This window comes from Puma concolor, chromosome B2, assembly GCF_028749965.1.
Source record: "Puma concolor isolate L17-30 chromosome B2, mPumCon1.1.hap2, whole genome shotgun sequence".
Taxonomy (NCBI): Eukaryota; Metazoa; Chordata; class Mammalia; order Carnivora; family Felidae; genus Puma; species Puma concolor.
In genome coordinates this window covers 116912779-116939111 of record NC_141671.1, presented here as the reverse complement: position 1 = coordinate 116939111, position 26333 = coordinate 116912779, and the positions used below count along the sequence as shown (strand labels likewise).

At 36.6% G+C, this 26333-nt stretch overlaps 1 protein-coding gene and 1 pseudogene across 1 annotated transcript; both read right to left on the bottom strand.

Moving 5' to 3' along the window:
• Positions 1-4454: 4454 nt before the first annotated feature.
• Positions 4455-25578, bottom strand: LOC112862648 (protein LEG1 homolog). Its single transcript, XM_086705957.1, has 6 exons — positions 25281-25578; positions 23281-23367; positions 21580-21764; positions 20560-20660; positions 14270-14508; positions 4455-5218 (listed from the first exon to the last, which is right to left on the bottom strand). The coding sequence occupies exons 1-6, from the start codon at positions 25576-25578 to the stop codon at positions 5091-5093; spliced, it is 1038 nt and encodes a 345-aa protein (XP_086562083.1). The 3' UTR covers positions 4455-5090.
• On the bottom strand, positions 8660-9124 carry LOC112862574 (ORM1-like protein 1 pseudogene; annotated as a pseudogene).
• Positions 25579-26333: the final 755 nt, after the last annotated feature.

Sequence of the window (26333 nt, the reverse complement as noted above, 5' to 3'; positions counted from 1 at the left end):
AGCTGTCTGATATCACATTAAAATTGTGCTGCACGGTGTAGAAATGATAAATGCTATTATCCTGCTGTTAGAAATTACACAATTACAAAAGAGAACAGTAGGGCCGCATGGTAGCAAAATGGTGGGACCAGAGTGGACAGGTGGATTCAGAACCAGGTTGACTGGCCAGCTCTGTGCCCTCTGGCTCCCTCTCTCTTAATCTAGCTGCATGCAAACTGCAGGGCAGTTCTAGTGTGCTGTGGGATATGTGGGCACATCCTCGGGAAGGGCACCAACCACTTACCTTCTTTTTACTTTATCCTTAGTAGCAACTATTTATTTCCCAGAAAGAAGGCTCACAGACCAACAAAACTGTTGCAGACCTTGAAATCTGGCTCATTTTATACTGCATCTGAGAATAGAATGCCTATTTTCTGCAAGAGAATGTGTACCAGTGTTTGTTAAATTTTAAAGTTATTATCAACATCAGCACTGAAAACTTGGTTTTTTGAATATTAATTGGAATGACCCTTTAAATGTGGGCTATTTTCTTACCGGTCCCATAAAATATGTAAATTTGTAATTATAAACATATTGCCAATTTATGAGGCCTGTTTAAAGATTGCATGAAGCAAAATAAAACATCCTTAGTTATTACATAGGGTGAAATATGTGCAATGATAAAATTCTCTTGATTATTACTAGATGGCACAATATAACCTTAATATAATATATTCTCTCTCTTTTTTTCTGTTCACTGTTTTAGATTCTGTACAAATGGCATCTTAATGATTTCAAGTCAAATCATAATTAATATTTATTTAATCACTTCCATAAACACTGGTCAAATAGTGTCCTATTAGCTGAGTGGCCTTAGACAAGTCACTTACCCGCCCTGTCCTCAGTTTTCTCATCTGTGAAATGCAAATAATTAGTGTACCTACCTAGCTCAGAAGAGTTGTTGCGATGTTTAGGTGAGCAAATAGATGTCAGCATTTAGAAAAGTGCTTGACACTTTGTAGGTTAGTTACTATTATTTTCCAGACACTCTACCAGATACTTATATATAAAATGTGAGTATATGTGTATATTTTCCACATTTTAACTTTCCCAAGATCAGAACCAAGACTTGAACTATTATCTGCATGACATTAACCTCCAGGTCCACAGCTTCTCAGTGTGCTGTGCTGGGGCTCTTTATGCATTCAGTCTCCATTCACATTTATTAAGTGCCTACCATGTACCAAAATGGTGATAGGTTGAGGGACGTCTTCAGTTCCTATGGAGAGAGGCCGGTTCTGTCTGCGAGGAAAATGGGTGGAAGAGGATAACTCTTAGGCAGGACACTATGAGTAGCTGCACAGTCCTCCAAGAATAGTTGTTTGTTTGTTTGTTTGTTTTTACTATGGACACTGCCTTTAATCAAAGAAATGCATGGATCCCTAGTATGGAATCTCAAAAAGCCAAACACATAGGACATCAATTTTAGAGAAAGAGTAAGGCCTTCTCATTTTCCTTGAAATGTCTCCACATACAGGCTGTAGTTACATGGTTCATTTGCCAGCACTTTATCATCAACATTCTCCTCCTTGATAGAGCTGCCTCCCTTTCCAATTAGGCCACATGGTTTGAATGGGAGTGGTTATGTTATTTCAGATCCGATCCCCAAGACCCCCCACTTCCTGTGATATTAACTCATTCAGGATTAGGCTCCAGCCTCAGGCTGGGTCAGTCATGGCATGGTGGCCTCTTTGCCTTGGCTGAATACACCAAGGGTAGGCCCATGACCTAAAAAGAGTAACTCAGTGTCCTTCCTTGGGCTTTTTTTCAAATTAGAATTAGGAAAAGCCAGCCAGCACCTCCTGGAAGAAGGGGCAGCAACAGCCAGCAGAGCAAGAAGCCAGAGTCTCTAATTGGAAACAAAAAATGAAACTGAAAAACAGAGAAGAAGAAACAAGAGGCTAGGACAGGGAGTCCTGGCAGTATTCCTGTCCCAAGAATTGATTAACAACATTTCTTTAATCACATTTGACAACAAGGTGTCCCTCCACGAAGCTCGCTCTTTGCCCCAGCTTGTTTGATTTGGAATTTTGTCACTTTAACCAAAGGAATCCTTACTAATCCAGATGGTCACTCGTTCTGTCCTAAGCGTAGCCAAGAAGTTTAAGTTGTTACCCCATAATCTGTTCGGGTTTAATCCTCACAGTATGTGGGTGTAATAGCAAAAGACAACCCAGAAGATAAAACAAGGACTTAATATGGTCAAAGCTTATGGTTCGTTAGGACGAGTTTGATCGTTGAAGGGATACACGACCCCCAGAAATGCCAAGCACTTTACAAATGGGTGTGTCATTTCAGTCCTAAGCCTGCAAGGCTAAGCACTCCGAACATTCTGCCACCTGTAATTTCATTAGTTTTAGACATTAGGTGAGTGGTATGACTTCACTTTATTAATTTATAAAGGTCCTGATTCAATCCCTGAACACCAATCAATTAAACATAACATTTCCCAGATATGTACACTCAGAAATTCAAGACTAAAGGGATTTCAGGACCCTTGGTTCTAGTGCGAAATCCTAGAGCAATAACCCAATTCAGAAGATCTCTTCCTGTGGTTCTCCCTCTCTCCCTCCTTCTTTTGTCTCAATGGACATAATGTAGGATCTTGAGATTTCACTATACCAATGTGTTGCCTATCAAAGCAGAATCCTAAAATGGGGACATGACTGGGGCATAGGGCCAGACAGAAACTGGGGACTCATTTATTAGTTTTATGCCTCCTTTAGAAACAGAAGAAACATACCCTAAGTATGTTCCAAAGCTAATTTGGAACAGTATGGAATCATTCCTTTACTAATCAGTATGCAGATCAAATTACAGCTAGTTGATATGTGTAGGAACAATATAGAACATAAAAAATAAAAACATGGTTTGGAAAGGACAGTTTTTTATTACTGAAAAATTTTCTATTCATTCACCTATTGTGGGAGTTATTGCAGGTCTGCAGGTTTCCCCTGGTGTCCCCAATCCAAGAATATCACAACCCTGCTTACCCTGGAGACATGACCCCCCCCACACCCCCCCCCAAACAGCAGTGTCACTTAATGCAAAAAAGCTTGACTTCCCAACTTCTCCCTCTGTGGGAATGGCCCCAATGCTTTCTACTTCTCAAAAGATCACAGTATTAAGAGTGTCTATGAAATGCTACGTTCCTCCACCCATGTTAATTCAGCCAATTTACTTTTTGTCACATTTAGTTTTACTACTTTTTCTTTATTTTCATAACTATTTTCCTAAACTACCTCCCAGTGATCAGATTGGATAGCAGCAGTTCCTGGCTTATTCTGATTTTGTCTTCCTGAAATTTATTATGCTCTTTGACTGTCAGGTAATTTCTACCCTTTCCTTCAAGTATCCATAGTATACGCCTGTGGCTTTCATATTAAAACAAAACTCTGTTTTGGCACTTGAAACCTCCACCAATTCCTTCTTATTTTTTAAACCATTATTTTTTTTCATTTATTCATCCAAATCAGACTATATTTGAGTGCTTACTAAAACTGCTCTCCTGGGTCCCAGGGATGCAGCAGTATAGAAAATAAAGCTCTACTATCATGGAGCTCCCACACCAGCATAGGAAGGCAGGCAAGAAACAAAGAAACTTATACAACATTTGATGGGTGGAGATGAATGATAGGAAGAAAAAAAATTAAGCAGGATTAAAAAAAAATAGAGATTGTTGAGTGGGCACAAATTTATACAAAGAAGTCTGAGACTATTCTAACATTGGAAAAAGACCAGCAGGAAGTGTAGAGGTGAAGCAGGCAGTGATTTGGGGGAAGAACGTTCTTTACAGAAGGGAAACAATGCTCCAAAAATCATAAGTCATGGGTGTGCTTGTAGCGTCTGAGGAAGAGCAAGGAGGCAGGTATGAAAGGGGAGAGTGGAAGGAGAGCTGAGCAGAGGGAGTGAGGAATCCAGATCCTGCTGGCTGGGCTGTGTGAGCCACATGTGGGTTTTGCTCTGGGAGAGGCAGCAAGCAATTTCAAGCTTGAGCAGAGGAGAAACATGATCTGACTTATAATGGAAAGATCCCTCCAGTCATGATGTGGACATTACTTACATCAGAAAGAGAGCAAAGGTAATAAGCGTTTCTATTTGCCGCAGTCAGAGGGTGGATCTAGTGTGTGGATGAGGCCCTGGGAAACCTGCACATGCAAGCTTCCGTATAGCCCTGGAAACCACCGGAAGTCACCGCCTCCCGACCAGAGTAGTGTCTCTCCTAGAAGAGAGCAACAGGGATAAACTTGACCCTTAAGCAATCATTATCAAGCGAGGATCAAAGGAGGGGAAACTTAATGTGTAATTGCTATAAAATTGTAGTCAGTGAAAACACACACACAAAAATGACAAACCGGGTACATATTCTGCCAGTTCCGTTTAATGAGTTTTAAAAATATTAGCTGACTGTCAGTATTTAATTTTAAAATGTTCTGGATTTTGGTTATAAATCAGCAAGACATATTGCTCTAAATTTCATGAAATTGGGTTACATAGGATAACAACAAAAGAGGCATATAAATTTAATGTCTGTTTATTGATTCACAGTGATTTATGATTCCTTAATATAATTTTCTTTACAGCCAAAATATTTTAAGTATTGATAAATTTAAAAATCAAGAATTGTTAATTGAGCACAATCATCATAGCATTAATTTAAATTATTTTATTTATTTATTTATTTTTAATGTTGATTTATTTTTGAGACAGAGGGAGACAGAGCGCAAGTGGGGGAGCGGCAGAGAGAGAGGGAGACACAGAATCTGAAACAGGCTCCAGGCTCTGAGCTGTCAGCACAAAGCCCGACTCGGGGCTCAAACTCACAGACCCTGAGATCATGACCTGAGCCGAAGTCGGACGCTTAACCGACTGAGCTACACAAGTGCCCTGCATTAATTTAAATTTAAAGTTAGAATTCATAGATAAAATCCTAACAAAGGAGCACAAATCAAAAATATCAGAAATAAGAAAACTGTATGGTTATGATCACATTAAAATTTTGAAATTACTGTTTCTCAACAAATTAGAATTGTTCATTTTTAGTTCATTAATTAAATATTAGGAATATACCGAAATTTTGGATTAAAGATTTCAAGAATTATTTCAAAAAGCTCTAGAACTTCCTTTCTTGCATCCTGTGTCTTCATTAAAAATTTCCATCCAGTCAATGACAATAAACCTGGAAAATATATAAAATTATCACATGTAAATTTAAGTTTATCCCCAATTATTGAAATGTTTATTTTAAGGAAAATTCTATGTATTTTTGCATATAAAAATTATATGCTCATTATATGATAATCACACACATGAAGTTTTCAAATTTACAACTTATTGACCAACTCTTCATATAAAAATCAATAAGAAATGTAAATAATCAGAAAACTAGGAAAAGTACACAAACATGTTAAAAGAGTTGAACTTTGCAACAGTGAAGTAGCATTTTCTACATAACAAGCTAACATAAGTTATAGAAATTGCTATAAGACAATGGGTTAGAGAAAATAAGAAATGTTATTCAGTTTTGTGACAAAAATGTAAACTCCTGAAAATTATTTTAAGTGCCACTGAACAATATATGACTCATTGATTTTAGTTCATTTTCTCTCTACAAATTTATTGGTAAAATCATAAATTATACCAAGAAAAATATACATATCATGCCATTGTTGCATTATTGTCAATAGCTTATAACAGAAAATAAAGCCTAGAGTTATAGTTAATTAATTAAATGAAACATTACATATCCTTTAAACAGAATGTTTGGATCAATATATCCTGATATCAAAAGAGCTTCAAGAAAATTTTTTAGTAAAAAACATAGTGCAGGGGCACCCGGGTGGCTCATTCAGTTTAAGCTTCTGACCCTTGATTTTGGCTCAGGTCATAATCTCAGGGCTCTTGAGTTCGAGCCCCTCATGGGGCTCAGTACAGACAGCGAGGAGCCTGCTTGGGATTCTCTATCTCTCTCTCCCTCTCTCTCTCTCTCTCTCCTCCTCTTTTGCTGCCCTTCCCACTCTCTCTCTCTCTTTTTTTTTTTAATTTTTTTTTCAACGTTTTTTATTTTTATTTTTGAGACAGAGAGACACAGAGCATGAATGGGGGAGGGGCAGAGAGAGAGGGAGACACAGAATCGTAAACAGGCTCCAGGCTCCGAGCCATCAGCCCAGAGCCTGACGCGGGGCTCGAACTCACGGACCGCGAGATCGTGACCTGGCTGAAGTCGGACGCTTAACCGACTGCGCCACCCAGGCGCCCCTCTCTCTCTCTCTTAAAAAACTTAAAAAAAAAAAAAAAAGGGTAGGGCAGAGCAGTTTGATTTCATTTGTGCAAACACCACAAGTTTTATTTATTCATATTGTTTTATATATAAATGAATTCCAGAAATTGCACCACCTCTGAAAATTGGGCAAAGGGCCAAGATATATAAATGAAGTGGTGAACAAGATGACTTTTATTTTTATTTAATGTGTTGATACACTTAGACTTTTAGACTTTTTAATTTGAATATATTGTACACACTTTAAAATAAATTAGTAAAAGTCACAGCAATTAAAATGCTTTTTAAATAGAGAAAAAATAAGTTAGCATTTTAAAAACAATTTTTGAAGAGAAGAAATATTTCAAGTTATATCTGTTAACATATGAGAGGTAGTGGTTTGAAAGTGTCCTGAGTACTTGGTCCCAGGTCTACCTCTATTTTCTTCCTACACTCTTTGGTGATGGGAGGGAGGATAATGCTTAATTTCTGTGAAGAGCTATTCTCAGAAACATCTTTTTCTCGTTTCCACGGAGATGGAGCATGTTACTTGATTGGTGGGTGAGAGCATTTGGTTCATGTTTCTCAGCTGGCTAGAGCTGTCTCAAGACCCAGGGATAGCTTTTTTCTTTCTTTTTTTTTTTTTTTTCTATTTAAACTAGTGAGGAAATTGGGCTACTTTGAAATCTTCAGATTTGATTAATATTGAGTCAGTCAACACACCCAACAAGAAAGCAAAGGGCTGATGCTAGATTTCAGCCTTATCTAGAGTATAGATTTCAGTATATAGGAGGATGATGTGTTAAGGAGAAAGAGCACAGGCTTTAAAATAATGTGCCAGAATGCAAATTTACTGTCTCATTTACCAGCTAGTGAATTATTTAAACTTACAAAACCTCTGTTTCTTTACTGGCAAAATATTGGCAATAATGTTTTTTGACACCACAGAAAAATGTTATTAAAATATAGATTCTGGTTACTTAAAAATGCATGGGAAAAGACAAAGATACAAAGGCATTATCATACAACTGGTTTCTAAACTCAACACTGTTGAAATACCAAACAATGATAATTACCCCCAAAAGTCAGCCTATTGAAACAGATTTTTAAGTTGGTCTATAAACTCTCTTCGGTGTTTGTTTACAAATGTTACTAGGTTTTTCCGTTTCATCTCAGATCAGAATTTGTTTTTTTGACATATTTACTTCTCTAAGTAAATAAATACTTCTCAAAATATGTAGTTATTTCTTAGAGTTAATGTCAACAACTATGAGAAGCTTCTCTAAGTGAAGAATTCAACATGATTGCGGCTTTGGAAATAGTTACCACTTTGGCTTACCTACACCAAGACCCATATGGGGAACGGCAAATATTAATAGGAAAAATACAGAGGTTGAAAGCAGGAAGGACTAAGAAAAGATGTTTTCTTTTACTGGGGACCTGCTATAAAAGACTCCAATTATTTACTTTGGTGCTGTTTCTGAAGAAATGTTTTCTGCCAGACCACAGTCTGCTACATAGTTGTTCATTTTATTTCCTTTTCTAAAAAATGGCAGACTTTAACAATTCAATTGATCAACCAAATAAGCAGAGGCCTTTAAATTACCATATACTTTAACTGAATGAAATAAATTGTTTTCCTACCTGGTTTAGCAACCTTGTGTCTGGAAAAGCAGCAAAATCCACTTTGCTCCAAAATTAGAAGGTGGATTCGGAGGCTGTTCATAAGATGCCTGGTGTCTTCTAATGCCAGTCACGGAAGTGATCTTCCAGAACTCGGTAACTTAATAAATGTAAAAATGACCTCCTCTATCAATACAATGTTGAGCCAGCAAAACCAACAAAGGTAGGGATTGCATAAAACAAGGGAATACATTTCCTCTTAGATAATAAAAGGGGAATATGTATGGTAATGAAATCAATCTATAATAAACTTGTAAAGGGATGATTCTGGTTTACATGTAAGTTTACCTATATTGCCCATGTGTAAATGATTGGAAATTTTCTTCTTCTAACATAATCCCATTCATTATAAACTAAGTTGGTCTTAGTTTCTTATAAATCTCACATTTCCTTGAATTTATCTAGTACACCCTCACTTTATAGCCATTTAATTTATAAGCTGGGCCTGCCCAGCCTGACTGTAAAGCTTCTCTTCAGAAAGATCCCAGATGCATTCAACAGAGGCCTCTTCCAGTAAAAATCTGCACTTTATAACAGTACACGAAAGGACACCAACCAGCCCTACAATATAAAAATCTTCGATTTCACATTATCACAGAAACAGTGCAATTTACTAACCATTCCTTCCTTACAGAAAACTCAGTAGCTCTAAAAATTTTTGTTCTGTTTCAAAACATTTCAATACTCATTAATTCCGAAGATCCAAACACCGTGTAACTTTGGCATTCTTGGAATCAGCAACTCAGGAGAGAGGCTGTGTTTAGGATGAAGTGAGTTGGATCATACATTGACAGAGACTTGCCAGATAATATAGAATTATTGAAAAAAACTGTGCGAAACTTCTGTGAAGGTTTAAATTTCACTCCACAGTCCAGGTGTTTCCAACGAATCAGGGAACACCTTGCTTTTACCTTTGTCAGGATTTCAAAAGGCACTCTTTTTACTGCATCCAAAAAACCCATACATCCTGAGAGTATGTATAATATTTGTTAAGGTGCAAACAACAGAAACAATGAAGAAGGGAATACTGAGGACGACAATGTGAAGCAAGCCAGCTCCCGATGCGTATGTCGGCCACATGCCCTGGCTGTTCATTATACAGGTACTTGCATCCACCTCACTGTGGGCAACTCCAACATTCATGTTTGTCCCTCTGCTCCACTCTGGGCCGCTGGCTGAGAGCAGGACCAGGTCCATAGCAACAGGGTCTCTTCAAGGACGAATGCCAGTGCTCAACCCCAGTCTTGGCAATAATATTTTTGTGAAAGTATTGTAGTGATATTTATATATGGTAATGAAAAAAAGCACCTGACACAATTTCAGGCACATGGTGGGTGTTTAATACATAGGAGTTCCTTTCTACATGTTAACCTCTTAACTTTCTATCACACCCATTGTGTACTTTTAGTTTAATGCAATAGATTATCAGATTTGAAGTTTAGTAAGTTTTTAAAATTGAGATATAATTGGCATACAACATTGTATTAGTTGTGGGTGTACAACATAATTAATTTTTCATTCATTTGCATATGGTGTAAGATAATTGTCCAATTTCATTCTTTTGCAGGTGGCTGTCCAGTTTTCTCAGCCACTTGTTTAAGAGAATGTCCTTTCACTGTTACATATTCTTGGCTCCTTTGTTGTAAATTAACTGATCATATATGTATGGGTTTATTTCTGGGCTCTCTATTCTGCTCCATTGATCTATATGTCGGTCTTTATACCAGTACTCTTCTGTTTTGCTAACTACAGCTTTAAAATATAGCTTGAATTCTGTACGGGATATGCCTCCACCTTTATTCTTCTTTTACAAGATGGCTTTGGCTATGCAGATAAGTTTTCTTCCCTTTCTCTCTATCTTCTATTTTCTCAGACCTTGTAACACAAAGATTGGTCCACTTGATGTTGTGCCATAAATATCTTTAAGCTATCTTCATCATTTTTCATTCTTCTTTCTTTTTGCTCTTCTCATTGGATAAAATCCACTGCCTTGTACTCAAGTTCCTGATTCTGTCTTCCAGTTCATCCAGACTGCAGTTGAATCTCTCTATTAATTTTTTAGCTCTGTTATTATATTTTCCAGGTCAATGATGTCCGTTTGGTACTTTCTTATATTTTATATTTCCTTGTTGAAATTTTTATTTTGTTCATGAATTCTTTTCCTGACACCAGAGAGCATCTTTATGACCATTATTTTGAACTCTTTACCAGGAAAATCACTTATCTCCATTTTATTAAAGTCTCTTTATGAAGTTTTATGTTGTTATTTTGTTTGGAACATACTCCTGTTTCTTCATTTTCCTTGCCTTTCTGTGATGGTTTCTGTGGACTAGATAAAATAGTCACCTCTTCCAGTTTTGAAAAAGTGGCCTCTGTGTAAAAGATAAATCTTATTCAACTCTGCCCTCACTCTTGGTTGTCTCTCAATCCTTTGTGATTGTCCAAGCAGCTTTCTTTGTTCTTAATGGCCCCTAGTAGTTGAAGATGTGCCAAGACCTGTCAGTGTCCCAAAGAGGCAGAACTCAGTCAGCACCTAGATGCCAGATGATTTTAAACTAGATCCTCAGGTAGCAGCTTTTGTTTGCTACAGTCCTACAGAACCCATGAATTTAAGCCCTATCGGCCATCAGAGCCACACATCAAGGGGTACCCTCTGGAGGACAACTGAAAAAAACATGACACCATAGGTGTGCACAATTTCTTTCCAGGAGATATCTCCACCTTGAAATGAGACAGAGAGAGAGTGACAACAGTGCACCTACCATGCCCTCGGTTTCTAGAGAGTATTGTAGTATTCAATTAGAAGACTGCCCCTCAGTTCATAGCTATTAAAATGAATAAATAAGCCTCTTTCATGAAAAGCTTGGATATGTTTCAGTTTGCTTCATCTGCTCTGCACTCTTGGGAATTTGCCACAGTGAGTCTGCACAAGCCCTTTAAGAACTGTCTCTTACTTGGCTATAGCCTCCTGGATCTTGTGGATACAAGCCCTGTTGGCTTTCAAAGCTAGATGCTTTGGGCACCCATCTCTCTCACATGGAAGTCTTAGACATTGATGTGCTAGATGTGGGATTCCAAAGCCAGCACTCCTTAAGGAGAAGCTGGGAGTTGTGAGATCCCTCCCGATTGTGTGTCACCTCACCAAGGCTGGGGTTCATGGCAAAATTGTGTCTCAGCCTCTCTTTCTTGCTTCATTGTGGATTTTTCTCTCATTTTTTCAAAGGGTAAGAGTCACTTAGCTAGCTTCTGGATTTCTGTCAGGTGAATTGTTCTGTATGTAGTTGTAGATTGGGTGTATCCATGAGAGGAGGTAAGTTCAGGAGCCTCCTATGTCATCATCTGCACTGAAGCTTCAGAGATGCCCAAGCTCATTTCTTCCCCCCTCTTTGTACATCACACTTCAGCCACCAATTGTCCTCATTTGAAGAAAGGAGGAGGTAGTGACCATTGCGGCAGAAGAGTGGGGAGTAATGACCTTCTTGGTCAGGTTGGAGGCAGCAAAAGGGGTGGCTGACCTCAGCCTTGAATCTTAAAATTTAATAAGTTTTTAAAACATTTTAAATTATATTAACATGAATCATCAGCGTTTGACAGTTTTGAATCTTCATTCAGTCTTCATTCCTTATTTTAAACATCACCCATGGGGGAAAAGTAATAAAATCTAGGCAAGCTTTTTTTTCTTACTAATTTATACCTAATAATATTTTCAACTTTAATATGAGCTTTACTCTTAGAATATGTATAGTCAAGGATTAAAACTTATGCCACTATAGACAAAGAGATGGTTCAGAATTTTACATAATTAAAACTGAAAAACTCCATGCCAATTCTTACCATGAGCAAAAGTGTTAAATAGCTAAATTGTAGTCTGAAAAGGTTAATTTTATTTTGTAGATTAAATTTAATGAGGCGACCTGGGTGGTTTAGTCAGTTAAGCATCTGGCTCTTAATTTCAGCTCAGGTCATGATCTCATTGTTCAGTTTGTGAGATCAAGTCCCATGTCTGACTCTGCTGCGACAGTGCAGAGCCTGCTTGGGGTTCTCTGTATCCCTCTCTGTCTCTGTCACTCCCCAGCTCATGTGCATGCGCAGGCGTGCCTATGCACGCACTCTGTCTTTCTCAAAATAAATAAATAAACTTAAAAAATATTAATGAATTTTGCTAAGGTTTCTTGTAGCAAACACTTCTGGAGACTAAAAAGTAGCTAAATGACACTTTGAAACTTTACTGCAAATGTATACATATATTTCTATTGAAGATGAATTTAAAATGCTTATTGTTGAATTTGTTTTTCACTAATGCTTTGTTTTCAGTACATCTGCTTTCCCCATCCCCTGCTTATTTGAAAACTCCAAGACCTTTGATACTGTGATTGAATTCTGAGGGCCACTGGGAGCATGGAGAGCAAGAAGGACGACTAGATGATAGTGAATGCCTTGTTATACAACATCTATGCAATTATACTATGAATGCTCACCAATTTTTCACCAGTAGTTTTTAACATTTCTTTCTTATGAAAGCAATTCAAAACTGCCTGATCTATCCAAAGCCAAATTTCAGTAAAACCGAATCTTGGAATAAAATCTTGTAGTGTGGTACTTTCAAGCTTTAAATTAAATAACTACCAACTCCCCCACTCAGTTCTTTGCCTTGTACATCTTAAGAGGAGAGATCCAGTTTATACAACCCAGATCTACAATGCAATTTTACCGTCTGATACTTTGGCAGAGATGGGCAGGTGACTACCAAAATTCATGCTTCTCCTTTCATGGTGCTTAGTTCTTGGACAACAGTTTAATTCCCTATCCCACTTGCTTCTCCAAACACTATAGCATCTTGCTACTGATGGGGTGTAAATGACATAGAAGGCTGGGATTGGAACAACCACAGATGGAAGGAGCCTTAGTCCTCTACTGATTGTGTAAAGGGAAGCTACCATTGCTGAGAATATTGCAGGAAACATTACTGCAGCAAGAAGAAACTGCAATTGCATGAAGGCCTTCCTTAAATGTTTGGGTTTATTTTTTACTCTAACTAATGCAAGTAAGTTTTCAAAAACATATATTTCATGTATTTATGTTTACTCTGCTTTTATATCTTTCAGATTCTTTGAAGGGATTTAAAGCTAGTAATGTTTTAATTATGTTTTAAGCTTGGTTCACTGCATAAGAGCATATCTGCAAAATTGAGATGATGTGGTTATTCAAATGTATAATTATGGATTCTTTCTATTTTTTGCTTTGATAGGAGACCCTATAGCTGAGGAGCTGCAGCAGAATACCTCATCTGTGACTGGTAAGGCCAGATGAAGAGAGCTCACATAAGTCAATTTGCTAGTTTTTCCCATTAAATCACTGAAGATTTTCTTTTGAGATTTGTTTATTTTTCTAAATTTAAGAGCAACAGAAGCACTTGGGTGGCTCAGTGGGTTGGGAGTCCGACTTCAGCTCAGGTCATGATCTCATGGTTGGTGGGTTGCAGCCCTGCATTGGGCTCTGTGCTGACAGCTCAGAGCCTGGAGCCTGCTTCGCATTCTGTGTCTCCCTCTCTCCTTGTCCCTCCCCCGTTCTCGTTTTCTCTCTCTCTCTCTCTCTCTCAAAAGTAAATAAATAAACTTTTAAAAATATTTCAAAAGAAAGAAAGAAAGAAAGAAAGAAAGAAAGAAAGAAAGAAAGAAAAAGAAAGAAGAAAGAAAGAAAGAAAAGACCAGGGGCGCCTGGGTGACTAAATTGGTTAAGCATCCAACTTGGCTCAGTTGGTTAAGTGTCCGACTTAGGACATGACTCAAGTCATGATCTCATGGCTTGTGAGTTCGAGCCCCGTGACAGGCTCTGTGCTGACAGCTCAGAGCCTAGAGTCTGCTTCATGTTCTGTGTCTCCCTCTCTTTGTGCCCCTCCCCTGTTTGTGCTGTGTCTCTCTGTCTCTCTCTTTCTCTCAAAAATAAATGAACATTAAAAAAATTAAAAATAAAAACAAAAAAGACCAACATATAAGGGTTTTAAAAAGGGAATACTATCACAACAGCAGCAAAGGAATGTATCTCGGTTTGTAGATGAAAAGTGGACTTGAAGTAGCCTGGTGGCCTTATGAGTCAATAAAGATGCATAAGAAAAGACAGTCCTTGATTGGAAGGACCAAAAAGTATGGAATGGACACCCATAGGTAATCATGACTTTCTTTAAGAGTATGTGTTATAACGACATTTATATCTGATAAAATCATTATATCTTCCTTTATTCAATGAAAATATTAGTTTTCTTCAAGCTTTTGTTTTTAAGGGCCTTACCTGAAGAGTTATCCAATCTGGGAAGAAAACTTAGAACAAGCAGGACAGTGTTTTGAAAGTCAGTAAAGTCGCTGATGAAAGGGGCTCTATCCCCGTTAACAAGCATCCGTGGTGGCAGGCCTTTCTGGAATTCATGTGTAATAATCAAAGTTGTAGGAAAGAGGGATGCAGCCAAGTATTCCACAGCCACACACCAATTTCTTCCAAAGTCTGCTTCTGGTTTAGAATAATACTCCAGCCTAAGAGACAAGTGGAAACATGTACAATTATAATTAGTCCACTCAGAATTTCAGCCTCATTGTTTTTTTTTCTGGTTTTAAGTTTTTATTTAAATTCTGATTAGTTAACATATAGTGTAATATTGGTTTCAGGAGTAGAATTTAGTGATTCATCACTCACATATAACACCCAGTGCTCATCACAAGTGCTGTCCTTAATACTCATCATCCATTTAGCCCACCTCCCACCCACCTCTTCTCCAGCAACCCTCAGTTTGTTCTCCATAGTTAGGAGTCTCTTATGGTTTGCTTCCCTCTCTTTTTTTCCCTTTCCCCTATGTTCACCTGTTTTGTTTCTTAAACTCCACATATGAGTGAAATCATATGGTATTTGTCTTTCTTTGACTGACTTATTTTGTTTAGCATAATATGTTGTAGCTCCATCCGTGTCTTTGTAAGTGGCAAGATTTCATTCTTTTTTATGACTAATATTCTGTTGTATGTGTGTGTGTGTGTGTGTGTGTGTGTGTGTGCATGCCACATCTTCTTTATCCATTAATCAGTCAGTGCAAATTTGGGCTCTTTCCATAATTTGACTAAAGATCATCTTCTGCCAATAAACTGATAATGTAGTTCTTAGTTTTAGAATGTGATGGCTTGGGGCACCTGGGTGGCTCAGTTAGTTAAGCATCCGACTTCAGTTCAGGTCATGATCTCACGGCTTGTGAGTTCGAGCCCCACGTCAGACTCTGTACTGACAGTTCAAAGCCTGGAGCCTGCTTCAGAGTCTGTCTCTGTCTCTCTCTGCCCCTCCCCTGCTCATTTTCTCTCTCTCTCTCTCTCTCTCTCATATAAATAAACATAAAAAATTTAGAATGTGATGTTTTGAGCTCCTACCTTTGAAGATATGAATATAGGTAATTAAAATTTTGAACTTGCAAAGGACCATTTCATCAATTGTTTATATTTTATTTTGAATTTTTATATCTTTTAACCAAACATTTTACACTTATAATTGAATATCATATAATGATCAGATAGATGTTAGATCATGACTAAGTAATACTCTTTAGATATGTGCAGATAAAAATAAAAAGTTTGCTAGACTGAGATTCTTTTGCAACACTAGGAAAGCCAAACTCTTGGCTAGGAAGCCAAACTCTCTCACCTAATTGGGGAACACATTATTACAGTAGAAAAGTTAAGAGGTTAGTAAATAGTTTTAACTCAAGGCTCCCGTCCTCAATAGCTGTCTAAGTATAGTGAACAACTTGAACTTTGTTCTTTTAACAGAATCATTCCCCCTGTCTATTCCTTGCTTTGTTGTCTACACCTGTCTACACCTACATTCTCTTTCAAATCACATTAGATTTCACCTCCTTCACAAAGTTTCCTCCTCCTGTGTAGTCCCAAAGCACCATTTCATTCATTTATTTGAAAGCTATTTTCCCATTAAACTATTCTCTAATTTCTCTGTTTCCACAGCACATATGTAAGGACCATTAAATAGATAATGCTTGCATTATGTTTGTCAATGTTCAGTAAACCATAACATAACCCAGAGGGGAAAATTTCCTGTATGTGGCTCCCATGCTCATGGGCTCCTCTCTGTCTCCAACACCCAAAAGTAGAAGAGTGGGTTCAGTGCATCCTTGGTGAAAGAAGATCTTGGTTTGGATTTGCAGGTGACTACTTTTACTCACATGACACCTGACTGTGAAATAAGGATAAAAATAAGTATAAATCCATAAGGATTTTGAGCAGTGGCCACAAGGCCCTAGGAACAGTGGATTAAATAAACTGCACAGGAGTCAGAAACACTAGGAAGGAGGTGAGGGTACCAATTCAAGACACAGAGGCATATAAGCAGAAGTGAAATTAAGTGGAAGCCTTTCAAATGATACAATTGAATGTGTTATTGGACAATTTATCTAAGAAGTCAGTTAAGATGTAGTGAAGTAAAAAAATTAAAATACACCTTAAAAGGCCCATTTTCATTTAAAATACAGATATGCATGCACCAGCCAATCTTAGGATTCAAGACCACAGAGTTTTGAGTATATGTAGACAATACAGAGGTCAGTATTGTTTCATGTATATAAAAACCCTAATATATTATTTTGCCTAAAAAAGTAACACATGAGATTTTAAGGAAGTGCCCCAGTGTATAATAGATTGTGAACATGGCCCCAATTTTTCAAAACTCTTCATCTCTGTTTTTTGGTATATTTTTCCAGTGCCCCTTCTCTGCTACATTGGGAGGAGGTGGGAAGGAAAGAAGCATCACCCTCTGACTCCAGCTCAGTCAAAGGATTTGGTTTGGCCAATAAGATATTAATCAACTTGACAGTATAAGTTTTGCAATACGTTTTCGCAAGTTGGTTTCTCTCTTTTGCCATTCTGCCATCACTATGGGAAACACTCAAGTTTGCGTGCTGGAGAACGAGAGACACGTGGAGCGGAGCAGAGCTTCTCCATTCATCCCTGTGATGCTGATCAAAATCTAATAATATGATGTGAGCCCAGAAAAAATCAGCAGACCTGCCAGCTGAATCTCAAACATGTGAAGAATAAACACTGCTATATGACATTGGGGTTTAATAGTTATCAACTGTGCTACATTCTTGCGGAAAAAAACTAAACGAAATACAGGACAACACACCTAGTAAATTGTAGACTTTCAACAGCAAAAGTGAAGCTAAAATTTAATGGAGATATGCTTTCAAAAATCTTAAGTATTACCAGCCTAGATCTCTGTAATTGCCCAAAGCCTCAGTCGAAACTCATGATAGAATAAGAGTATTTTAAGAATGCAAATAATTTCTCATACAACAACAGTTCTGAATTGACTGGTGTATAAGTCCTAACAAACAAAGTAATCCAGGAAATAGATGTGGGAAACTGGAAATGGGTGATTCAACACACACACACACACACACACACACATACACACACACACACACACACACACACACACACACACACACACAAGAGATAAAAGGAATCCAGTACAGTTATTAGAGACCTAAGAATCATATCTGACCACCTAGGCAGAGTAGAGCAAGTCAACAGTTCTGAAGGAAACCTCTTCAAGAAGAAGAAATTGATATAATCCTGGATGCTTTTGAACATCTTGAGAAGAAACTTCCTTGGTTTGGCAATTTGAAGTAATTAGTGTTGGGTACAATAGAAAAAGGATCAACTCTAAAGGGAATAAGATAACAAGAAAAAAGAAATACTATCAGTTAAGTACATGTGATGTGAATAGTAATTAATAGTCAAAATAGTGTAACCATCGAACACAGACCTAACCCAAACCACTAAACAATTATACAGAGAAAGTGAGAAGTAGGAAGAATTTTCATGGAGTGAGGGTAAGGGGAATGAGATGGTAATTTTCTATGGTCATGAATAAAAGGATAATACCTAAATCTTCAAATAAGGAAATGTTTTAGAACTTTTCATTTTTAGAAATATAGTACCAAATACCAAAGTAACCAGTGGTTATGGTGGTATTCTCCCTAGATACAGCTGTTTCATTTCTGTATGTATTTTTGGTGGGCAAGATGACAAAACTTCATAAAACCAATTGACTCCTTAAATCATTGACATATAAGAAGTGTATAATATACAAACTAAAAATAATCCAAAACAAAAAATAAGAGAGAACAGCTGAATTCAATATATAAAATAAAGAAGGAAGGAAGGAAGGAAGGAAGGAAGGAAGGAAGGAAGGAAGGAAAGGAAAGGAGGGAGAAGGAAGGAAGGAAGGAAGGAAGGAAGGAAGGGAGAGAGGATGTCTGACAAATTCTGAAAGTAGCCTTAGCAACAGCTGCAGGAAAACTCTAAGGACTATCCACTGCTCTAACTCCTAGGATAGGGAGGTGCTGATTATACACACCTTCCTGCTAACCTACCTAAGAGGAATGGAGAAAAGGCATGAATGATATTTTGTTCACTTAAGTGTTCCCCTGTATGACTCATGTCTCCCAAGGATTTAAAGATTCTTCATAAAAGAAGTAAATATTATATTTTATTTCTGCTTCATTATACATTGAAAAGGTGGAAGCATATTTTTTTCTTGTTTAATAGCTTTTAATATCTTTTCAGAAGGGAAGAAGCACTTTGGTAGTTATTGACCTCGTAAAACTAGGCCACATACATTGCAGGCAGTATAGTTTACACGTAAGAGGATGAGCTATTGAGTCACAAGAAATTTAAATACTAGCTCTGCCATTCACTAGCTGTAAGATTTTAAGCAAGTTACTAAGAAGCTCAACCACATACTCATGATCCAGAAAAAGGAGCTATTTTGAAGTGAGATATTACATTAAGATACTTAGTGAAATTTCTTTTACTTATTGTACTTGAGAAATAGTAACTATTAAAAAAATTCATTTAAGAGAGTCATTTGTTGACATCTAAATAGAAGGTCAAGTAAGAAGGAGAGAATTTTAGAGAATAAAAAGAGTTAATGAAAACAATTTTCTTAGTATAATTAATGAGGAAAGTGCTTCTAATACTATCCAAAAAAAATTCAGGTAATATGCTTGTGATCAAAATACTCATATAAATATTTAAAGTTATTCAAATTATTCACCAAAAAATTCATATGCTCTATGATCTTGAAGCAGCTTTTAAATAAAGTTGGCCTGTTAAAAATATGATATTCTTTCAAATATAGTTCCATTATGTAAACAGCAATAAATACAATAAGTTAAAATGTCTGAGACCACAAGAGACAGGAAATATACCTATAAGAAAAAAATTCCTATGATCTTGAATTTTAACTAAAGTCCTTTTATGTTTCAATAGGCACAAAGTTGCATTCTATAGTGATTTATCCTTGTATATGAACTGAAACATCTATAAATTTAAAAAGTAATCTAGAAAGATGACTTTTGCTATCAGTCACATCTTGAGGTTGGCAATCCCAGCCTGAAATCCTTGTCTGATCATCCCATTCCTATTTCCTGTCATAAGAATAGAAAAGCAGTTGAGTTACAACTTTTGTGGTGGCTGCAGCCTGAAATCCTATCACTGATAATGCCAAGGGAGAAAATTCCATTGCCCAATTTAATACCCAGTTTTTTAAGCCATACCAATAGGTAAAGGAGGAAATCTCCTACTTAGGTGATTCATTTACCTTTACTGCATGATGGAATCAGTGGGAGAGACAACCATGAAATAAGAGGTCCTCACACATTCCTTCCTGGATTAACCAGTCTACTTACACAATACCAAGGACCTGATTTTTTTTTTGTTCCTGTTTTTTACCATATCCAGATTTCTCCCCGCTATCTCACTCAAAGTGGTTGATTTCACCCCCAGATAGTGTCCACTTTGGGGTGTTTCTGTGAAAGTGTTTTTGAAACTTCCATTTTGAAATCAGTTGACAGAGTAAAACATATTTCCCTTCATAATGTGAATAGGCCTCATCCAATCAGCTGAAGGCATGAATAGAACAAAACATTGACCTTCCCTAGAGTAAAAGAGAATTCTTCTGGCTGATGGCCTTTCAAGGGGAACATAGGCTCCTTCTGGTTCTATAGCTGCTGTCAACCTTCGAACTTGAACTGGGAGTCATTCACAAGTAAACACAAATCATTCTTACACTTTCACATCTAGGTGTATAATAACCTCTAGATGTATATGTGCAGTGGCTTAATAATCTTTTAAGCTATCTTGTGAGCTAACCCTGATGGTAGTTGATCTTGTTCCTTAATTATGTACCTACCATATTATGTGTCTGTGGTCAAAATAATGAAGAAAATTTCTTTTTTTATGTAGAGAAATTGGTTGTATGTTTTATTTTGTTTAATTGGCTAGTTGTTTCATTAGTTATTGGTTGATTAGTGCGAGATTTTTTTTCTCAAAATTTTGCCCTTTTCTTCATAAAACATTTTTTTAGTCTAATCACTCTAAAATATTTAGGCCTCATCATTAAAGTACCCAATGGCTAAAATTGTTTAATAAGAAGATTGACAACCACTTTAGAAGAGTAAAAAGGCATAAATAAGGCAAAAAATCATTTGCCATATTAAATAGAAATGATTTGGGATCCATTCTTACCTATCTTCAAATATTTTGCCAGCATTTTCCAGGGTTGAGGCATGTGCAGCCCACAAGTACTTCAATAGGTCTTCGAAGCTACTGGAAGGATACTGTAAATGCTGTAGCAGAGGAGAAACTTTTTTGTATTTAAGAAAATATAACAATTCTTCTCCCTACAATTTCATCTTACTCCCATATATAATTTAGAAATATTCTACATGAGGAATTTTGTTTCTAAGAATTTTGTAAGATTTCAGTGACTAATACTCCATAGAGTATAATAAATATCTATTACAAATAGTAATATTGAATGCATCTATAAGAAATGAACTACAACAATTTTCCTGAGAGTCAGTATTTTACACTGGTCAAGAGGATTTTGTTTTTGGATTGTTGTTTGTTTTTCTGCTATCACAGTAGAAATTACCACAAAATTTTAAGATTAAGAAAAAGGGGAAATTTTTATTAGAATATTTAATTCAATCATATCTAAAAAGGTGAACTAATAATCTATAGAACTAGTAATCTTTTCATTGTGGATCTAAGCCTACATCTATGTTTAATCGGTTTGTATTTTGCTCATTGAATATTTGGTTTTGATTGCCACATAATTACTTAGTTCTACCAATATATGATCATTTGTTAATTCCGTTGAAATAAGTTAATTGACTGCTCTGAAAACCAACTCCATAACTGTATTTCTCCCAAGGGTTAACCTTTGATTGACATAAAGTTTCAGTTAACCAGAATCATCTTTTCATTCAGTAAGATATCTTTTGTCCTCTCACATTTATGTATAATTTATTTGAAACGTGTGGATAAACTTTGTGTTAATACCGTATTGGTTCAGAGGGTATTAATGACCTGTAGTGCCCTGTTGCAATATTATAATACAATTTGCATAATAATTTACATTTTTATACCTAAGAAAATATTATATAATGCACACAAATAAACCTAGACAAAAAGCATTATACAAAAAAGGACATTCTCTTACCACCTCCTAAGAAAAGAAATTATAAAATTTAAAACAGCAACCTGGTAAAAGGCATTCCACTTGCTCATTATTTCAGGAAAGGATGACTGACAACTAGAAACATTAAGACAGAAATTTGTCTGATCCTTGGGTGGTGGCAAAAGCATGACTTCGTCTGATGATATCCCCATTATGCCAGAATCAACCGCAGCAAGGAAGGGTAATGCACATAGAAAGTAATTCATATCTGTAGGAGCAAAATACTTGTTATTACCACAAGCACTAACAAAAGGTGATAGACAATATTTTTAAGTAATCTGTAAATGAATAAGCAAAACTTCACAGATCCAGAAAGCTAAAAGTTAATCACTAGCAAAAAGAAAAAAAATTGAAACTCCCCCTAAGGATCACCTACATAATTAAACATGTTTTTGTTAATAACCCTACAATCAAAAATAAACAGAGACTCATGCAGTTGCCTTTAATATTTTAAATACAATTAATCTTAATATTTAATATTAATTTAATACTATTCAATATTCTTTTTTTTAAAAACATTAAGTAAAAAAAGGAAGAAAGTTATCTGCTTGTGCACAGAATGATACACCTCTAACTGAGGTTTTATCATAAAATGTAATTTTTTTCTAAAACATTTTAATGTGAGTATAGTGTTGACATTTTGTGCTTTGTATTTAGCCAAGTTTAATGTGCAACCATGGTATCACAAAGTCTTTGTTTTTAGGTCTTAAAGCAAACATCTTGGATAAATGTTGACAATGAATCTTTGGATAATTAAATTGACAAATGAATGGAGGTTTTTTTTTTTTTTATTTATTTCTACATATAACCTACTCCAGCAGATTTAGACATTATAATTTGGATGGCTATAAAGCTTACACTGATTCTCACTGGTGATGCAGAACATTTTTTATCATAGACACTCATTAATGAATGTAGTTCTCTGCCCCAGTGGAGCAGCTGATACTCCAAACTACTAAATCAATCTAAGAATAAAGAAGCCTGAATTCTAGTGCTGGGGCCACGACTACTTGCGTGTCTTTGCAAAGAACAAGTCGGTGCTGTATTAGAAAAATATGTAAAGGTGTATGTGATGTGTGTCACTCTAAGAAAGTGAAACTTAATATATTCTTGTTTCTAGTTATTGGGAAATACATCTAAGAAATTGTGTATAAATTAATTGTATTACTAAAGCACAAAATAGAATGAAAGAATTAGAAAATACCTTCTAATTATTTTACTATTAAATATCTGGTTGGAATTATATTCATAATAAATAAATAATTATCTGGTTGAAGCCTTAGATTACTCACTTGATAAATTGATTTGTGGTAGGTCACTCTGACATGTTTATGGTTTAAAAGTTAAACACATTTGGTTTGAGCAAAATGAGAAAAAGCCTTATTTCCTTCTTCCCTCATTTCTCATCCTTCCTCATTCTGGAGACTCCCTCTCACTCATGGGATCTCCCACCTCACTTGCCAGTGCTGGGCTTTCAGGAGCTGTGGTCCTTTGCAGATCCTTGTTTTAGTCCTTCTATTAAAGGTGAACATGTCTTAAGAAATCATTATTGACATTATGGCTGTTAAATTCCAGAATGTGGCCTAAGGGCCACAAGGTACATGATGAAATAGATTCCTTCTTACAAAAGAATAGTATTGTTTGGTCTCTGTCCCTAAGATTTTAGGTTGAATACTTTCCTTGGGGGAAGGTTATTACCTGTTTTGCCATTTAAATGAACCTACCAGCCCACCAACTGTCCACAGAGATACACAAAAGATCTCCAGATTCATAGCCACAGTCTTTCCTTCGTCTGGGATCAGCTAATCTTCCTAGAAAAGAGAGGGTGCAGGGATTATTTATTATATGCTAGTGTTAATTCTTGAATATCAATAAATATTTTGCTTTCATTTTGTCTCTTTCTTTTTCGTTGATCTTCAATGACTCTCTCCTGCTCACTCCTGCATTCTTTTCCTTTTCCTGTCCCTTTCTTAAACACACACACACACACACACACACACACACACCCTACCCTCAATCACATGTTCCTACACCATGCTGTTTCCAGGTCTGTCCTTTGGCTTAATATTAGAATAGAATGGACCTAAACATTGGTATTTTTTTAACTGGGCATTTATTTTCAATATGCAACCAAGCCTGAGAAACACTTCATTAGTTCATTCTTTTATTTCCTAGTAGATTTCATTTCTATTTCCGCAGTAAAATTTCATCCAGATTTCAAGTCTGTTTAAATTCATTTTTTCCTGATTACTCCCGCTGACTCCACTATGCCCCTTGTTTTGCACTTTTAACTTTTATCCAAAAGCTGTTATTCATTATGGAAAGAGCCTAAGTGTCCATCAACTGACAAATGGATAAAGAAAATGTGGTTTATATATATAATGGAATACTATTTGGCAATGAGAAAGAATGAAATCTGGCCATTTGTAGCAATGTGGATGGAACCGAAGGGTATTATGCTAAGTGAAATAAGTCAGGCAGAGAAAGACAGATACCATATGTTTTCACTCATATGTGGATCCTGAGAAACTTAACAGAAGTTAAGGGGAGGGGAAGGAGGGAAAAAAAAAGTTACAGAGAGGGAAAGAGGCAAACCATAAGAGACTCTTAAATATTGAGAACAAAAGCTGTTGTTCATTGTTTTCCATTTAATTTCTACTATCTTTTCCTGTTTCAATTGTGTTGTGAATTGTCTGAAAGTACTTATTCACACCCCACCTCCCCATCGTTGTAGCGAATACTGGATACTTACAAGCTCATCAATGGATGAGTTTAGTCAGGCTTGGTCCTGAGGTGCAAATGCAGTGAAAAAATAAAAAGGGCATTAAACTGCCAGCCCGTTTAGACTTCTCTCCCCTGAGGCCGGCCTGCCTCCCATAGTAGACGTTATGTTAGTGATGTCTCCTGGGCCAGGGTTGCTTTGACCCCAAGGAAAGCTAGATGAACAGGAGTAGCTTTGGGTCTCAGGACATTTCCTGACAAAGATGGATGATTTACCAACCTCAGTGGCTCCTGAATATGACCACTGCTAAGACCTAAGGTAAACTGTTATCTCCCTGTATTTTTTCCCATCGGAATAAAACAAATTTCTTTATTGGTGCTGTTAACTGTATGGAGCAGGCAGGAGACACCACTCTCTTTTATGAGCTTCTTCTTTCAGCCACAACAAAAATGTCTTTTTAATTTGTGAACCCTTGGCCCACAACATACCTCCTAATTAAACACGAGAATGTATCTTCAGGAGGAATCAATCATTTGCAGATAAATATCCTCATGAATGAGACGTCACACCCTGTCTATATGTCCTTTCTTCATGTAGAGGTAATCACAATTGGAACTTTAAAAAATGCAAGTTAATTTGACCTTGCCTTCTGTTTTTAATGTATAGCCTTTTGGCTGCTTTGTTCATCTACGTGCTTAGGATGGTATCTGGCACCTCGCGGAATTTCAATAAATACTTGTAGAATATTCAATAGATTTGATATGAAGTCTTTTTTTTTTTAATCTGCAACTATACCTTATTCCTCACTGTGGTTTCTAGTCAAAACAGAAAACACATAAAAGAAGGATTTATGGAGAAGAAGTAGAGAAATATGATTATGAGGGGGACAGAGGAAAGAGAAAAGAATCAATTTTCAAAAACATGGTATGGTGTATACAGAGTCCTATTTCCCACATGGTTATATTGGTAGATCATTAGGATGAAAACAAGAGTCATTCTTACCTGTTCTAAATTGCCAGCCATTCTGGAGAGGTAATCCCCATAAAATATTTTGTTCATTGTCTGGTACAAAGTTTTCAAAATAACTGGCTGTCTTGTTCACTAGGATTTTATACATCCCCATTCTCTCAGAGTATACCCAGGGATCGATAATGTACTTTCCATTCTCTACCCTGTAGTCACTGAACTGACCAGGACTCTTCAACCACAGGGGGGGATACAGATCTGAGAAGTCAGATCCTGCTAAAGAAACACAAAAGAAATAAACTAGTACCCCGGCCCAAGGAGGAAGGAAAGCCATTGCTCCAAAGCTGCAGATTGAGTTGTGACAAGACTTTTATAGGGAAATGGAGGAATGATTTTTTTTTTTTTTTTTTTTTTTTTTTTTTTAGTGCAGGACAGTCTTCCTGGAATAAAAGCTATGTTATTCTCTCTCATTTATGGCAAGGTATGCTGTGTGACTAAGTTCTGTCCAATTGATAGGAAGCCAAAATGTGATGTTGCAACTTTCAGGAAACCTACTTAAACGACAGTTTGTCCTTTCTTATTTGTTCTTTCTTCCTTCTGCTGGCTGGGATAACTTGATGCTGACAAACCCTCTTAGATTATGAAGTAGCAAGAAGGGTGGCAGAACAATAACATAGAAGAACCTAGGTCTCTGACATTCACAGAGCTCTAGACTACCTACTTTCCGACTACTTTTGCTAAAGTAAAAATGAAATTTTATCTTCTACAAGACAATTCTTTTTTGGCAGGATTTGTTGCTACCTGGAGAACCTAATCTGAACTGACACTCTAATTATGTCTTTTGGTATCTCTCTTCCTCATTTTCCTTCCTTAACAGTACTGTAGAAATAGTGTTACATACTCCTAAATCCACCACTTATCACTGTTTCGAGTTATTTGCAGTTTGTGTAAGAGAAAATTTGGATAAGATTATTGAGAAGAAATTTTGTATTTGAATTTGAAGCACAAGCACTAAAGCAATTCAGTGTATGTTTGTGTTTGAGGCACATGCATACATGCAATAATACAAATTCCAAAAGTTCAATATGA

Excerpts from the sequence above, each read along its gene's own strand:
- LOC112862648 (XM_086705957.1), bottom strand. The coding sequence starts at position 25,578 with ATGGCTTTCCTTCCTCCTTGGGCCGGGGTACTAGTTTATTTCTTTTGT. Across the intron at positions 21,765-23,280 it reads TGTGGACAGTTGGTGGGCTG|ATATGAATTACTTTCTATGT; the intron begins GTAGGTTCATTT and ends TTGCTCCTACAG. Across the intron at positions 20,661-21,579 it reads AGTGGAATGCCTTTTACCAG|CATTTACAGTATCCTTCCAG; the intron begins GTTGCTGTTTTA and ends CCTCTGCTACAG.